The following is an 18,007-nucleotide window of genomic DNA, read 5'->3' as shown; positions in this document are numbered from 1 at the left end:
ATTGTTAACTGATCACACAGCTATGTCCAGAGGGGTTTTTTCCTAAACTGACAGGATAAAAATTTCTTGTGTTGTCATATTATCACCTAATACTAGGAACTTACTAGATTTTCTCATCTTTTCCAATCAAAGGTACTCTGCATGATTTCTTTACTCCCTGAGCCTCTTCTTCCTGCCCTTTTATTAGGAACATATCCTTGTTTATTTCCCCAGAGAATATCCACATCCTTTTTAATGCTAATTGTCCACCTTGCCTAGTCACTGACTTACAGGGACTGTCTGCTTGTGCGCATGTGTGCAGAAACAGGGCAGCCTGAATTCTTTTCTTGATCCTTCCTTCCTCCAACCAACTGTCATTGAGATGAGCACAGCCCTTCAAATGTACAAAGGCACTCTAATTTAATTTTCATGCATTAAAGAAAATCTGGAATTAGGATGCAGGCTAAACAAAAGGAAAGGATATTTGAAATAAGACCCATGCTTTGAAACTACTGAAAGGAATCTATGTCGTTTTCTCTTTTATATTTGAAGATCTGTTTTTTGTTTTTTTAATTTTTTAATGAATGTACCCTACTGAGATAAATTTAATGAATATATTTTCAAGCTCTTCAATGTGTCTGTATTAAAACTAAGACAGCATTGATAAATGCCCAGCTTAGTGCTGACACATGATGGGCCCCTGAAAGAAGCTACAGTAATGATTATAGGTAATGATGGTAGATGGTATCTCATTCTTATGTTTCTCTATATTGTTATCTCACAGCTTCCATGGGACAGGAGTCCATCCATTGCTTCTCTGTGTACGATTATACAAGGCTGCAGTCTAGGTATCAGCCAGGTCTGTGGTTGCATCTGAGTTTCAGACTCCTCTTCCAAGCTCAATCGTTGGCAGAATTTATTTCCTTCCAATTGTAAAACTCATGTCTACTTGCTTCTTCAAGGTCAGGAGGAGAGCATCTTTCCTTCCAGCCCCTGATGTCAGGGAAGGCTTGGACCCTCTTTTAAAGGTTTTGTCTGATCTTATCAGGCTCACTCTTCTGTTTTAAACAAACTACTCTCCCTCATGGTTAACTTATTAAGACCTTAACTACATCTGCAGAATCCCTCCATCTTTGCCATGTATGTAGCACAATCACAGGAATAATATCCCATCACCTTTGCCATATTCTGTTGGTCAGAAGCAAATTACTGGTCATGCTTATACTCAAGAGGAGGGGATCATATAAGAGTGTGGGTCTTCAGGGTCACCTTAGAATTTTGCCTACCAACCTTGGCAAGCACCAGCTATCCATAACCAATATTACAGGATGCTTAAGTGTAAAGTTGTCCCTAGTTCAATGAAGCCGAAGGATAAGGTTGGCCTCTTGAGCAGTCAAGACAGATTGGCTAGTTGGCCAATGCCATTCATCTGTGGATGCCCTTTACCAGCTGTCATCTGCCTGTCAGCATTCCTCATCAGACATGCTCTTTTTACTTGATTGTTCAGTTCTCAAACCATTCTTAGAGATGAAGTCCAATTTTGGTGATGACACTGTTTAAATAATAGAAATGTTAGACTGGCAGCAGCCAGGCAGTGAGGTGTCAAGGGAGCTCGAGGTAAGGTTTGGGGCTCGTTTGGGGAGCGCAGACAGCTAGAGAGAGTATCCTCGATCAAGAAGGCAGCTGCTCTTCTGTTCAGCCTTGCAGGAATGCCTATCCAGTGTTGCCAGATCTTCTGTTTTAAGAGAAGCCAGAAATCTGGATTTTTATGTGAAACCCCTTGATTTTTCAAATGTTTTCATTTGTTCCAGCTTTAAAACTGTGAATAGAGACTTCACTAAACCTCTTCTTATAAACGTTCCTGAACTGTATGTTAGCAGAAAGCTGCTTTGGCAGGAAACATTTCTCCTTTGGGTTTTGGGGGATTTTCCTAATGTTGGCGGGCAAAAACATGGCAAGAAGAGTCACTGATTTGGACACATTTTGATGGCACTATTTTTTAAATGTGAAAAGGGTCTTCTTCTAGGCCAAGCAAGATGTTTCTAAAGTTTATCTCACAGGCTTCCATTTTACAGTGTCTACTGGTAGTTCAAAGAAAGAAAAACCCAAATTAGGTTGCATAATGAAACACGTCAGGAATTAGTATTACCTTGTTTATTAAGGAGAGGTTTGAGGTGCTTTCAAGCAATGTTACATAATAGTTAAGTATGTGGATTTTGAATTTCAACCAATGTGTGTTCAAATTCCTCCTCTGAAATTTTTTGAAACTTGTGTAAATTACTTGATTTCTCCAGGTCTGGTTTCCTCCATATCTGCAAACTGAGGGTGATAATAAGATCCAGAATCTCATCATAAATATTAAGTACATATTAGCTGTGATTATTATGATATTCAGTTACCTTTAAGACTTATTGCTCTGGCTAAAGGAGCACAGATACCCTAGATATCCCAATTTGACCCCTAGCCCAGAGACAGTCAAGGACCATTAGTCACCTTGGCTATAGCATAGTGAGGGGTCTACATACTCCTCTTATGAATTTATACTGTACATCATAACTTGTATTCATTCCACAGACAAGTATTTATTATCTACTCTACTGTGTACCTGGCACTTTTTGAAGGCCATTTGGTAGGATTTTCTCAACGAGTAAGACCTACCTTATAAGGTTATTGGAAGGATTAGTCTGTGAATGGAAACCAAGTACCTGCCCCATGTTGATAGCCATATGAATAAGAGCCACATGGCCAAGTCATGGTGGCTTTGTGCTAATTTGCTTTGTACTAATAAGAAAAACTAAAACTTTTATTCAGTGCTGGCTCTTTTTTAATCCCGTGGTGGATCTGTAACAGATACCATCAACACATTTGGATTTTTTTTCTAGGTTTGTTTTGGGGGTAACTGGTTGAGGGGTCATTTTGTAGCAGAAGGAATATGACGGTTAGGAGTGGGGATCTAATGGCATGGGCAAATTTGAGTTGTTCTTCCCATTTTGACGTTGATCCCACGGAATGCTGGTGGCTTTCACAGGGGCTTGTCACATGGAGAGGGTTACATTTTCTTCCAGGTACATGCTATGTCTTTGCTTTGCCCCAGTTGTCTGTAATGACTCATCCCTAACATTACTAATCACAAGGCTTAATGTTCCCATGAGTGATTAGAGCGGGGATATCCTAGTAAGTAGAAAAATGAATCAGAGCATATTCAGCAGATCTGATATTTAAAAATAGAAAAATAACTCAGTTTTGCCTAAGGATGGGGCAGGAACAGAGTCAAGGGCTGGACAGAGACAGAGAATGCTTGCAGAACATGTATCTTATTGTTGGGATGGAAAGAAAATAACACTTGGCAGCTAAAGGAGCTGCAGGCTTCAGGTCTTCTGGCTTTCCAGTCATGGGCCTGTGCCTAAGACCAGCTGTCAGTGACAGTGTATTTTATCCAGAATCATAAAGCCAAGTAAGAAAACCCAAGGGTTCACTTTAGCTCAGTCTTAAAAGTGTCCAGGAATTTCTCACATGTGTTGGTTTGTCTCATACTTTAGATCATACTTTATTTTATGATATATCTGTATCCCACCTACTAGGGTCAAATAGTATTTTTTTCCCAGTCTGAAACTTAAGTGAGCTGTTTTGCATCCTAAAAAAAATTTTTTTTGGACTGTGTTTACAAATTGAAAAAAAGACTGACATCTAGGTTAAAGACCGAGATATTCCCTAGTGATTTTATATCAGCTTTCATACCCTAATTTCTGATGAATAAATGTGTAATTTAAATTTGCAGTTAATATTTATTAAAGAATTATTCATCAAAATTAGCTTTAAAGCTTGCTTATATATTAAGTCTTCAGTTCAGGTCAGTTCAGTCGCTTAGTCACGTCCAACTCTTTTCGACCCCATGGACTGCAGCATGTCAGGCTTCCCTGTCCATCACCAACTCCTGGAGCCTGCTCAAACTCATGTCCATTGCATTGGTGATGACGCAGTCCAACCATCTCATCTTCTGTCATCCCCTTCTCCTTCTCCTGGCCAAAGTATTGGAGCTTCAGCTTCAGCATCAGTCCTTCCAATGAAGGTTCAGGACTGATTTCCTTTAGGAAGGACTGGATCTCCTTACGGTCAAAGGGACTCTTAAGAATCTTCTTCAACACCACAGTTCAAAAGCATCAAGTTGTTATTATTCAATTCTGCATAATAAAGAGTCTAAAATGGAAATTTTCAAATGGAAGAAAATTCAGTCATTGTATTCTCATCATTGTTAGGATAATTTTTTTAATAATCTGTTCCTGGATAATAAATTACCTAACACCCAGTGGCTTAGGACAATAAACATTTATTATCTCAGTGTTTATAGGTAAGGAATCTGGGCACAGCATGGTTGGGTGCCTCTGCCCAAAGGTATCTTATGAGGTTGTGGTCAAACTGTTGGCCAGAGAGGCTGTCATCTCAGAGTTCAACTTGGGAAAGATCTGCTTCTAAGTTCACTCACATGGTTGCTGGCGGATTTGATTCTGAGGGCCTCAGTTCCTTGCCTCTCCCTAGGCTAGCTCACAACATTCTTTCTGGCTTACCCAAGAGAGAGGACACAGGTGGAAGCCATGGTCTTTCTGTAACCTAATCCATCTCTTGACACCCCATGACCCCTGCTGCATTCTGTTCACAAGAAGTTGGTCATTACATCCAGTCTACCCTCGAAGAGAGATCACACAGCGATGTGACTATCAGGAAGTGGGATCATTGGGGGACCAACCTGGAGGCTGCCTACCCCAGTAACTAGAAAGCAATCTCAGATGAATGACAACCATAAGAACCTAAAGAAACAAGCATATAGCATATCAATCATTATTTCTCAATTAAAAGAACATCTCTGTAGGTTATCTTAAACATAGATACTGAATCAGAGAATCTCAGGTTAAAAAGACAGTATAAAATCCAGCTGGCTTACTGCCCTCCTTCCATTAAAGCTGTCATTCAGCCCTTGCATCTTTAGTGATAGGAAATGTACCACTTTAATTTTTGAGGAAATTCTCTTGAAAGAAGTTTTCACTGTGAGCTACAATGAGTTCTCAGTCATTAGCCCTAGCTGGAGAGTCATTTTACTCTAGAGCCTAGGTACTTCTTCATGCCAATACAAGGGTTTTCTTTTTTATTTTGTGTTAAAGTTTCTTTCTCCTATTTTCTATTTACCATCATACTTTTGCTTTCACTCTGAAATTAACCAGTTAGCCCTCATAGCAACCCTATGAAGTAAATACTGTCATTATCCTCATTTTGCTTTAGATAAGGAAATTTTGGCATAGAAAGGCTAGGTAATCTACCCAGACACTCCTTGAAAGTGGCACAGCTGAGATGTGGACACAGGCAACTTGGCTCCTATGTCCACTTTTTTTTTTTTTTTTACTGCTCTTCTACACTGACGAATTTTAAAACAGAAATTTTTTTTTGGAACTGCTTAGCATAGAGACAGATAACCTCACAAATCTCAGTAGTCTCTGGAAGAACCATCATTTTAAAGCCTAGTTCCCCCAAAATGTATATTCCTGGTGAAGATCCTGGGTCACTGAGGAAACAGTAAATCAGATTCTGAATGCTCTGTTTCAGAAGGCAGGAGAGACATCCATTTGGAATGGCTGAATTACCACAACCGTGGATGCCTGGAGGAACTTGCCTTCTTTGATCTCGTAAACTCATTAGGAGCATCTCTTTACCTGACACTTGCTAAATGAGGCCTCGTGGCCCAGTACAGGCAGGATGGAAGAGCAGCAGAAACAGGGAGATGAAAGCTCAGCATCAGACGGGCAGGAGTAAGAAGAGTGGGTCCTTGAGGCAGGAAAGTCCAATGGAAGAGGAATTTGAGTTGCTGCCTTTAGCCAGCCTCTGATGTAACATTCAGTTTGTATGTGTTTGTTTAGATACAGACATGGTCATCATTTACCTGTCCGCTGGCATTACATCAAAGGACTCTTCAGAAGAAGATAAAAAGGCGACTCTCCGTGTCATCAATGAAGAAAATAGCTTTCTAAACAACTCTGTAATGATTCTCACCTACGCCCTCATGAACGGTAGGTAGTCTTTCGAGATCCTCTTCTTTCAGATAAAATGTTCTCTCTCAGTGCATGCTGCTTTCAAAAAATAAGAAAGAACCATCACAGGGTGCTTTGATGAGGGTATAAGGAGCAGATTCCTTCCCAAACCCAGCTTTCTCCCCCTTACATGGGTACTCAGGGCATGTGTCAGGATGTCCCTGTCTCTTCATCTCTTTGTCCTGCCAGCTCTTGCTTTCTAAAACTTCTGCAGTTACACGGTCTTACACAGGCATCTGTGCAACTCCATTTTTTTTTTTTTTGTTTTGGTTTCTCCATATATACTTGGATTTTGATACTGTATGGAACTTATTAACTTATCTCATTGATTTAAGATCAGGAAACCCAAGTACCAACCTAGATTATTCTGTAAAACCAGGACTGTGAATATCACATTTACCTGCAGAATCACCAGTGAAGCTTCTTGTGCCGCTTTCTCCCTATCCCCTTGCGTAGCTGTGTCATGGCAATGAGATGTGTCTCCTTGACAGAGTTCTTGTGAAGACTAACCCTGACGTACAGTGAGCACCCAGGATGGTGCCAGGTACTTGCTAGGTGCTCATTAAGGTTGAGTGTGTGGCTGTTAAATCACTCTGTTAGACGGTTTACTAAACTGGCAAATCTGATAGAATACGCAACAGTTTCCCTTCAGCAATTTAACCATCCTCCAGTCTGACGACAGCCCGATTTTCTAGCTCCCTGCTGTGTCATGTGCTCCCCGTCCCCACTTATGAATACACAGCTCTTCCTTTTCTTCTTTGGGCCTCTTGTGCTCAGTGTTCAAAGTGGCCCCATTCTCTTGTTCTTGAGAGAACACATCTTGATGTACAGTCCTCCTCACCTGTGGCCTTTTATCTGCCCTCTCCACTTCCAGATTTCCGTGCAGAACCAGCTGGCTTGAGGGGCACTGGTTCTTATATTTTAAGGGGATAAGGATTACTTGTAGATTCATCTTTAAATGCAGGCCCCCGGGCAGTATCTACAGATTTGTGATCAGAACCTCCTAGATAAGTTCCAGGAATCTGTATTTAGGCCAGCATGATTGTTTTCCAGATATTTTGTGGACTGCTTGCACATGGAAAAACACAGGAGCTGATGTCTAGAGGTTTTCAGTTTCGGTCTGCATTTGCTAGCCGTGTGGCTTATGGCTAGTTACTTAATCTCTCGGGGGCCTCACTTTGATCTGTCAAATGAAAAGAATAAAATTTCCAGAGGGTTGCTCTGATAATAAATATGCAAGATATGTTGTGCTTATGGTATATGTTGTATACCATATACAACATAGTGCGCTGAGGTCTTAGAGCTGTATTATACAACATCTCTTGTCTTCAAGAAGCCCTTGACCCAGTGAGGAAGACAGACAAGGCAAATGAATTAAAGGCAATAGAACAGGTGTAAGGAAACATAAAGGGAAGTGATCATGCCTTGCCTATGTGTTTTGAAGGTCTGCTCGGGCAGATACTGAGCAGTTTTCTTGTTGTCACCCATCTCTTCGCTGGTCCTAGATCTTTGCATGGGAGTATCAGCTGCACTTGCTGTGCCCCTGATAATTCCACTTTTTGAAACTTCTGGTTACTTCCCCTAACCACTATCATCTTTTCTCTTTCTTCCCATAAGCTATCCTGACACACCTCTCTGAAAAGTATCTCTGAACATTACTCAAGAGGGTTCACACATTCCCTTAATTCTGTCAGTTCAAATAGGGAAGCAGAACCACAGTGAAAATTGTGATATATCAAATTTATTATAAGAATAAGAACATGTACTACTGATGAGAATGTAAATTGGTGTAGCCACTGCAGAAAACAATATGGAAGTTTCTTAAAAAACTAAAAATAGAGCTACCATATGATCTAGCAATCCCAGTACTAAACTTCTATCTGAGAAAAACAAAAGCTCAAATTCACACACACAAAAAAATACATACACCCCAATGTTCATAGCAGTACTATTAATAATAGCAAAGACATGGAAACAACCCAATTGCCCATGAACAGATGATTGGTTTAAGATGCAGTAAATGTGTGCAATGGAATATTACTCAGCCATTAAAAAGAATGAAACATTGCCATTTACAGCAACATGGATGAACCTGGAGAATTAAGTCTGAAGTAAGTCAGATAAAGAAAGACAAATATGATATCACTCATATGTGGAATCTTAAAAAAAAAAAAAATAATAATACAAGTGAATCTATATATGAAACAGATTCACAGACATAGGAAACAAACTTACAGTTGCCAAAGGGAAAAGTATCAGGGTGGGATAAATTAGGAGTATGGGATTAACAGATCCTACTATACATAAAATAGATAAGCAACAAAGATTTACTGCATAATGCAGGGAATCATATTCAATATCTTGTAATAACCTATATTGAAAAGTAATCTGAAAAAATACATGTGTATATAACTGAATCACTTTGCCGTACACCTGAAATCAACACAATACCTCAATTTAAAATAAAAGAATAAGAACGTACACAATTATGGGGGGAAACTGGAAGAGTAAAGATACAAAAAGAGGAATTGACAACTCAAAAGTTATTAACCAGATCTAATCTGGGTGAACAAGTTGAAGCTTGCAAGGATATCTGGAGGCTAGGACCACTGCAGACTGTGTAGGAAGTCTGGTGTAGAAGTCTGAGAGGTTGTTGTCCCTTTGTGGCTGCTCTCTCTGTGAATTCTCAGTGAAGCATCTGGAGTGAGCCTGCCCTTGGTTGGGTTGCCCTTGGTGAGTAAGCCAGCAGTTGGGAAAGGGAATGGAACACAAATCAGAAGGGTGGAATGAACTGGAACTTTCAGGTCCCTCTGTGTCTATCTCTTAACATCTCTCACTTCACCTCTCAAGTTACAGCACTTCACTTTTGGCCACGTTTAACCTGGAAGCAGAAGGCAATGGCACCCCACTCCAGTACTCTTGCCTGGAAAATCCCATGGACAGAGGAGCCTGGTAGGCTACAGTCCATGGGGTCGCTAAGAGTCGGACACGACTGAGCGACTTCACTTTTACTTTTCCCTTTCATGCACTGGAGAAGGAAATGGCAACCCACTCCAGTGTTCTTGCCTGGAGAATCCCAGGGACGGCGGAGCCTGGTGGGCTGCCATCTATGGGGTCACGCAGAGTCGGACAAGACTGAAGCGACTTAGCAGCAGCAGCAACCTGGAAGCATAGAAGAAAGGGGATTCTGGGAAATGTCATTTCCAGCACAACCACATTGTTGATAGAATAGTCTGCCACCTTACTTGCTCTGCTGCCACCCCTGCATAATGCTTCATAATGGGGTGACATAAAATAACCCAATCCTTGTATTTTGTGCTGCGCTCTTTGTCTAGTATATATTCCTGTTTGTTACTTTTCTTGTACATTTTGAAGGAGCCATGCAGTTCATGACAAGGAAAGGAGATGTTTTTATTGCCTCAAATTGTCTCCTTTTATCATTCACCCCTGTAAGCTTCTCAAGGGTGTAAGATCAGGGATCAATCACATCTTTTGTGTTGTCTTTTACTCTGAAGTATACCACTCACCTCCCATTTCAATTCTGTGTCAAGCAAAGGCAACAATAATCTGATTCTGATTCTCCTTTACCATTATCTGAGTGGAGCGAAATCCAAATTATTTATATACCATGTGTTAAGAAAGAAATTATATCCGTTAGATCCTGCCATGATTTTAGAAATGGACTTCTGAAACTAGAAGTATATATATTTCCTATTTAAAAATGATAAAGTCACTGAAGGTAGGTGAACCATGAACTCTTAGATTTTTTAATGACTAAACAGTTCAAGAACATGAGGCAAAAATCTTTTTAAAACTCATTGGTAGAATTTCAGTAATGAGTGAAATCACTTGAATTTGTTTACAGTGGTACCCATATGGGATCAGTTACTAATCCTTTTGACTGTGTTCCAACAATAGCAAACCAAAACTTTAAAAAAGGTTTATTAAATTTATTTTTGTGCTATAGATTACAGATGTTGTAGAACAATACATCCCAGTATGCCTGAATCTTTTACAAAGATTTTAACTCTCTAAACATAAAAAATATATATTAAATAAATCAAATCCAGTATTATCCCTACAATATAAAGCATGAAAACATTTGTAATTAAAGTGAGTTTAAAGAAATGGGGTTTGAAAGCATTACTAAGTACAATCCATTATTCTTTCATTTAGTTGCATGAGACTTTGGCAAGTGTTTAATAGGCAAAGAGGTAAGTAATGAAATGGTTAACCTCAATCCTTTAAAACTCTTACAACTTCATCTACTAATTTAAATTAAATGCAGACTTGTTAATCATTACTTTTGCTTTCAAATATTAAATGCAGAAAACTAATTTACATTTTATAATTAAACTTTCAAGGAAGAAATCCTTGCTGAATGGGGCTCCTCTATTTAGTCATGTGTTTTTCATCATTGCCTTTTGAAGAATTCCTTTGGCCTCTTTACTATTTGAGGAAAGATCATGCCTTCAGCTTTGTTCCTCTGCAGGAACTGGTATCTGTGTCCTGAGTCCAGATTGTCTCTGCAAAGATCCCTTTGGCACTGCAAAAGACCTCATTGAGACCCTTATTAGATCTAAATGACAAGGTTATCCTATGGATATACACCATTTTGTTTTACATTGTTTTCCCTTGGCTTTCTATTTCAGATGGGGTGACTGGGTTGAAAGAGCTGGCTTTTCTGAGAGATCTGGCTGAACAGAACTCAGGGAAGTATGGCGTGCTGGACCGGATAGCCTTGCCTGTGATTAAGGGCAGCATGATGGTGCTGAACCAGCTGAGTAACCTAGAGACCACAGTTGGCAGGTTCTATACCAACCTTCCCAACCGGATGATTGATGAAGCTGTCTTTAGCCTCCCCTTCTCTGATGAGATGGGAGATGGTAAGTTTGGAGAAAACTTCCTACTGAAGGAAAGCGAAAAGAAGTGGACATGAGTCAAACAGTAACTTTTAAATGTTGTTCAGTATTCGCCATGTGAGCATTAGGGGGCATGGGCATCACTTTCTCTGGTCAAAGGATTTTGTAGCCTCCCCACCACTGGCCCAGTGAGTACTATGTTCTAAAGCAGAAATCTCCAGCCTTATTTCTTCCTCATTGCTCTAGCCTCAGTCAACATAACGGGTCTTGGGATGGGAGGTGGGAGGGAGGTACAAAAGGAAGGGAACTTATGTATACTTAAGGCTGGTTCATGTTGATGTATGGCAGAAACCAATACAACACTGTAAAGCAATTATCCTCCAAATAAAAATAAACAAACAAACAAAAAAAACAATGGGTACATCTAGAAGCTTTGTGAGGATTCCCCCAAATCTAAAAGTGAATTTGGTACCAAAGAGTAACTTTGCATAGCAAGTGGTAAATAAGGCAGAAGTGCTTGGGATTCAGCATCAAAGACAAGGCAACACAGTGTGGTCAAATAGATACAGGCTTGATGTGGAGAGGATTTCAAATCCTACTCTACCACTTGTTATTTTTGGTAATGTATTTAATCTTGTTAACTCACATTTGGTTATCTGCAAAAACACGACATCTTTCACGTAATAAGTCTTTGGGTTATTAAGTTTATAAGATTTATTAGTGTCCAAAATACCTTTAGTAATAATTAACTGGTCTAGATTTATTATTTTGTTTTTGTTATTACTACTATTATTGTCATTAATATCCTGAAGTCACAAGTTACCCATAATACGATGTCAGGTAAAGTGTTTAACCTTCATATGATTAAATTTTTAGTTTTTAAAGCAGGAAAAATAACATTTCCATCAAAGTAATTGTGAAGATTAAATGCACTAGTGTATTTAAAGCATCTGGAGGAAAGCCAGGCCAACAGTATGTGCTCAGTAAAAGTACAATTTTTTCTTTTCCTCCTCAATTTCTTGCTTATCCTTTTCCCTTACATCCTTCCCTCTTGTCTTCCCTTGATAAGGAATTTTAAGAGGCAGCTAATTACTAGGCAAACAGCATCACCATATGAGATCTTGTTTTTAAGTTCCATTTGCTAGGAATTTTTACAATATTCAGAGAAAACTCACATCAAAAAAGTAATAAATCTTATAGAGGCTATGATTTATGGAAGTTAGGTAGACATGTTCTTTCTGTCAGGAAGAAGCATGGTAGCTACTGCCACACCTCAATTTCTTTTTCCTTCCTGGTTCTTAGGGCCAACAGATGTGTATAGAATAGAAACTTATGCCTTTACATAAGGTTATTTCCTTTTATAGAGAAAAGTCAGGTCTTAAATGCGAATGACAATTTATGCATTTGACCAATGTGGCTGAGTACCAGTCAAGCATTTTGTCAGGCAGGGATGGACAAGACACATAGCTCACCCTCAAGAAGTATTTAATCAGATAAGAGAAAAATAGTTGAATGGAACATGACAATTCTGTGTGAAAAGAATTGAGACAGGTGTAGAAACGAGTCCTGATCAAGAAGAGTGGATTATGTAGTCAAGTTCAGTTACCGTTAGCAGTATCAGGTAAAGTGGGACCCTTCCTAAAATTTTCCATCCAGAAGCTACCATGTATGCTTTAAATTAAATTGTATGCAAAGCTGATGCTTTCCAAAGTTTAGTCCTTAGGGCCTGTTTTATGACTCCCATGCAGTGGGTTTCAATCACTATTTACTGATCTGCTGCATTCCCCTACTAGAGTATATCATATTCATCTTTGTATTTTCAGTCCCTGGAATTACTGGGTGACACTTCCTCTAACTCCATGTCAAGGGGACCCTGAGTCTAAAGAAACTCATGTTTAGATGGCTCTAATTCAAAATCTCCACAGATTCAAATATCAGTCACTAGACATATTTATTTTAAAATGCAAGTCTATGTACTTTAAAGTAGGGAGGGTGTATGGGGATTTCATTAAGTGTAGCAAGAGATTAGCATACTTTATTTGCCACAATGGGATAGAGTCTTCTGTCCAAATTGATAATTGAAAAGTATGACTGCCTTTCTTTTATCAAGCTTGCTCTCAGTATGTCCAGAGGAAAACAGAAATTTGAAGTGAGCATGTGGTCCCCGAGTATTTCTGTTGCACTTTACTGCTCTGTGAAAAAGACTTTCTTCTTAGACTAAAGCCCAGGGGCATGTGGCATGCAGACTGTGACCTCTGTCTCCTGGCCCTCATAGAGATGCTCCCATCACTTATGACCCCTTTGCCCAGGGATACCTGAGCAAAAATCTCCAAAATGTATTCTTAAAAGCTTCTTAGAGAACTATTATTTTAAAATGTTTTAAAACCAATAGATAGCATTCTGAAAATTGACTACTTAAAGAATGCTTTTGAATTTATAATAAATACCCATTGCATAGCTTTTCTTTTTTCTTGTCTTACTGAGGTATAATTAACGTACAACAGAGCGTTAGTTTTAGGTGTACAAAATGATGATTTGATATTTGTATATATTGCAAAATACCACAATAAGCTTACTGTATACTAACCACCTCATGTAGTTATAATTTATTTCTTATGTTAAGAACTTTTAAGATCTACTCAAAGCAACTTTCAAATGTTCAATACTAATAGCTATAACTATAGTCCCTATGCTGTACATTATATACCCAGAACTTATTTGTCTTACAGCAGGGCATAACTTTTCACAGTTTTTCAGTGTTGTATCCACTTCTTCCTTCCAAGTGGTACATTTAATTGGCCTTTGCAGTCACAACTCAATAGTATTTTGAGTGGACATCAGACACTATTCTCTCTGTAGAAGTCTTCAAGGTGATTTAAATCCCTTTCCTAGGTGTTGATAAAAGAATGGCTTTCTGCCATGCTAGTAGGCATGAACATGTCATCAAGCGCTGTAAGACATAAGAACAAGATGGAGAGAAACTATCCATCTTTTTGTTCTAAATTTTATTTAGAACCATGTTGTTGTTGTTCAGTCGCTAAGTTGTGTCCAACTCTTTGCAACCTCATTAGAACCATGGGATTGTAGAATTGTCAGGGTCCTAGAGATCACTTTGTTTCAGCTTCCCATGTAATGCACAAGGAGACGCATTCAGAGAGGTGGCACGTCTTAGCCAACTCAGTAGTAGAACTGAGAAGAGAGCCCAGCTGTTCTTTTGCTCCGGGCAATGCATTGACCGATGTTCATGCCTTCTACTTCTCCCCTTGGCTTTTCTCTTTCCCTATTTATCCTGTTGTATGGCCTGTGAGCTAAGAATGGTTTTTATGTTTTTAAAGATTTATTAGAAAAAAAAAGAAACAAAAAATATGCACCAGAGGCTAAATAGCTCACAAAGCCTAAAATATCTATCTGACCACTTATGTAAACGTTTGCAAACTCTTGGCCCAAGTGACTAGAAATACATTCCCATAGAATTTTAATGTCTCCTTTGCTGCTCAGAGTTCTAAGTGGTCAGATCATAAGATTCTGTACCTTTTTATGTTTAATTTTTCCTGTTATCTTACTGGTTTTTTATAGGATTAATTAATAAAATAGGATATCTTATAAGCTTTCCTTTATCCATAATCTCTTTCATTTAACATCCCTAGAAATGAGTAAGGTGAGCTTCCTTGGTGGCTCAGCAGTAAAGAATCCACCTGCAATGCAGGAGAAATGGGAGATGGGTTCAGTCCCTGGGATGGGAAGGTCCCCTGGAGAAGGAAATGGCAATCCAATCCAGTGTTCTTGCCCGGAAGCTTCCATGGACAGAGGAGCCTGGCGGGCTACAGTTCATGGGGTCACAAAATAGTCAGACATGACTGAGTGACTGAGCCCAGCACAGCACAGAAACTGGTAAGGTAATTACTTCTGTGTCCTTTAAATGGACATGAAGATAGAAGCTCAAAGTTATGCCCAGTATCATATGTATGATACATAAAGGGCACAGTTGGGCTAGAGCCCGGAATGTTAGGTTCTTTGTCCAGTGGTCTTGCGAAATCAGTTGAATCATCCCCACTTCGGAAGTAGAATGATATATGTGTTGCTGATGTTTTGTATGGATCTGGAGTGTTGTATCCTTTTAGGTGAAAAAATAGTGGAAAAGGTACAAATTACCTCCATTTAAGTTAATTAAGATGTATGAATTCCTAAAGAGTCTATTTTCCTTACACTCGTAACTCCTTTCAGAGAAGGCAATGGCAACCCACTCCAGTACTCTTGCCTGGAAAATCCCGTGTACGGAGGAGCCTGGTAGGCTGCAGTCCATGGGGTCGCTACGAGTCGGACACGATTGAGCAACTTCACTTTCACTTGTCACTTGCATGCATTGGAGAAGGAAATGGCAACCCACTCCAGTGTTTTGCCTGGAGAATCCCAGGGACGGCAGAGCCTGTTGGGCTGCCGTCTATGGGGTCGCAGATTCAGACATGACTGAAGCGACTTAGCAGCAGCAGCATAACTCCTTTATGCTGTCAGCAAAGGCAGTGCTTGGTTACTGTGTCACACAAGAAGCTTCTTCAGAGCAAACTAAGATTCTGTTTGCAGCCTTCACAGTGCCTAGAGCACAACACCAGCCTTTGTTCAATGCCTTCTCTGACATATTTTGATTTTTTGTTTTGTTTTTAACCCATAGGTTTAATAATGACTGTAAGTAAACCCTGTTATTTTGGAAACCTCCTTCTGGGAATTGTAGGTGTGGACGTGAACCTGGCTTACATCCTTGAAGACGTAACGTATTACCAAGACTCCTTGGCTTCCTATACTTTCCTCATAGATGACAAAGGTAATCTACTAAAACTTACATAGGAAAGAACAGTTTCTTTAACATCCTGAAGAAAAGTCATTTGTAGATATTCTGATACTAACAAAGTAGGAAAATGATGGTATTTGTAGAAAAAGTGTGACTAGGACTACTTATTTGTCATAGAACACCATAACAATGGCAGAATGAATCTAAAGATTGTGCATTTATTTCTATCTTGTGTTGAGTGGTAGGTGATAGTTACCTGTAACCGTCAGGAAATTAGACTTGAGGATTGAATGAAACATAGAAGTGATCCTTTGGATCTTTTTTTGGTCTATATTGTTTTCTTAATATTTACTGACATTAAGGTTTATGTAATAGATTTTGTAAAATGAAAACCAAATGGTCAGTACCTCCCAAATATTCTTGATTAGGGAGATGTTCAATAATTTAAGACATCTTGCTTCACTTCCAAAGTTTTATGCAAAAAAACATAAAACAAGTTCAGGTTTTATTGGACTGCTGAGTTACAGACTGAGAAGCTGAGAGTTGAGCAGCCCTCCCAAAATATCCCACATTTCAAACCTATGATGAGCACTTTTATTAGAATCAGTTCTTCCTACAACGTGTTTTCCATAGTGTGTGTATGTGTGTTTTTTTTTTCTTATTTCAGGGTATACCCTTATGCATCCATCTCTTACCAGGCCGTATTTACTCTCAGAACCCCCCCTTCACACTGACATCATTCATTATGAAAATATCCCCAAATTTGAGTTGGTTCGGCAAAATATCCTAAGGTAAGGAAAAGGTGAGGGTCATAATATCTTGTTTTTTTCTCCAAGAATTGGATCCATTGAGGTCAAATATGAATGTTTATAATAGAAAATATAGCAAGTATATAAATTATTTTAATGTTATCAAGAGTATGGTTTTTGATTTAAGAATAGTAGCCAAAATTTTGTTTACTTTGTAAAGTAGGTAAGGTCTCTTAGAACTCTTATTTGGGGGAAATGTCTTATAAATCAAATTCTCATGTTCACATTGCCTTTAGTTGTAAAATCAGATATATCTCGTCTCATTTTTAAAGATACTCCAGTTATACCAAGTTGGAAATTGTTGGCAAAATAAGAGGTTAAGTTGAGGACCAGCTCTAGAGAGTGCCAAAAAATAGCTTGGCAAAGCACTGTCCATTCCAAGTTGACAGCACAATCATATACAACATTTTCTCTTGAAATAAGGAACAGATTGGATTTTTTCCAGACATGATACATTATTCTGCCAGATGGTAACCTATAGAGAAACGGGTCTTTGTGCTCATTGGTTGTAAATTAATGACTGAGTGATTTGAGACAAGTTAGTCTCTGGAAAGAATTAGAATCAGGGGGCAGGGGTAGAGAGGAAGGAATGTTTTCAGTGCGGAGCTGACATAATGCTTTTACAAAATTGAAAATCTCACATTATCTCTTTCAAAACTGATGAGCTTCATTGCTTTTCAAAATCAGGAGGTGGTCAATGACTCACAGCATCTTCCCTGCCTTTAATTAAGTGCTTCATTTTATCTTTTGTCTGAAGTATTTCATTCTGTTTGCCAATGCAGCCTCCCTCTGGGCAGCCAGATTATCGCAGTCCCTGTGAACTCATCTCTGTCCTGGCACATAAACAAGCTGAGAGAGACTGGAAAGGAGGCCTACAATGTTAGCTACGCCTGGAAGATGGTGAGTGCGTGGAAGCCTCCTTTGCCTCAAGGAGATGCCAAGATGCAACATTCCTCCTCATGCAGAAATTCTAGGGAACTTCAGTCTGATAATGTTACTAATCGGTTTTAAAGTGATTGGAAAAAGAAGAGATTCCATAGAAATGTTATATTTTTTTCCTTTTTTGTTTATAAGACCAGTAATTACTCATGACAAATAAATCAAACCATATTAAAAAAAAAAGATAGTGAACTCTGCCCTTTCCCCTTCCAAGTTTGACCTCCCGTTTCCCAGAAGCAACCACTTTGATCAATTTCAGGAAAGTTATTATTCACGCACAGGCATGTATCTCTGTATGTGAAAACACATTCAATGGCTCTGTACTGCATTACGCAGATTGACCAAATTTCTTCTGAGTCACACGAATACATATTTAGATTGTGTCCAGTTGGAGCAAGGAGATCAAGCCGGTCCATCCTAAAGGAAATCAACCCTGAATAATCATTGGAAGGATTGATGCTGAAGCTCCAGTACTTTGGCCACCTGATGCAAAGAGCCAGCTCATTGGAAAAGACCCTAATGCTGGGAAGGATTGAAGGCAAAAGGAGAAGAGAG

The 18,007-nt window shown here is 39.1% G+C and overlaps 1 protein-coding gene across 6 annotated transcripts in view; it reads left to right on the top strand.

The window, feature by feature from the left end:
• The window catches only part of CACHD1 (cache domain containing 1), a 233,652-nt gene that overhangs the window by 174,564 nt on the left and 41,081 nt on the right, over positions 1–18,007 (top strand). For all 6 annotated transcript variants that reach the window (XM_081486538.1, XM_081486537.1, XM_081486536.1 and 3 more), the window contains 5 exons: positions 5,886–6,035; positions 10,709–10,942; positions 15,588–15,737; positions 16,372–16,495; positions 17,296–17,413. In XM_081486538.1, coding sequence (XP_081342664.1) covers positions 5,886–6,035; positions 10,709–10,942; positions 15,588–15,737; positions 16,372–16,495; positions 17,296–17,413 — 776 coding nt within the window. The remainder of the gene's footprint in view (positions 1–5,885; positions 6,036–10,708; positions 10,943–15,587; positions 15,738–16,371; positions 16,496–17,295; positions 17,414–18,007) is intronic.

The sequence above is a fragment of the Giraffa tippelskirchi genome, chromosome 5, assembly GCF_054371585.1.
Source record: "Giraffa tippelskirchi isolate mGirTip1 chromosome 5, T2T-mGirTip1v1.2.pri, whole genome shotgun sequence".
In the NCBI taxonomy this organism is placed as follows: Eukaryota; Metazoa; Chordata; class Mammalia; order Artiodactyla; family Giraffidae; genus Giraffa; species Giraffa tippelskirchi.
Note: the sequence above shows the minus strand (reverse complement) of the source record. Positions and strands in the feature narration are given on the sequence as shown.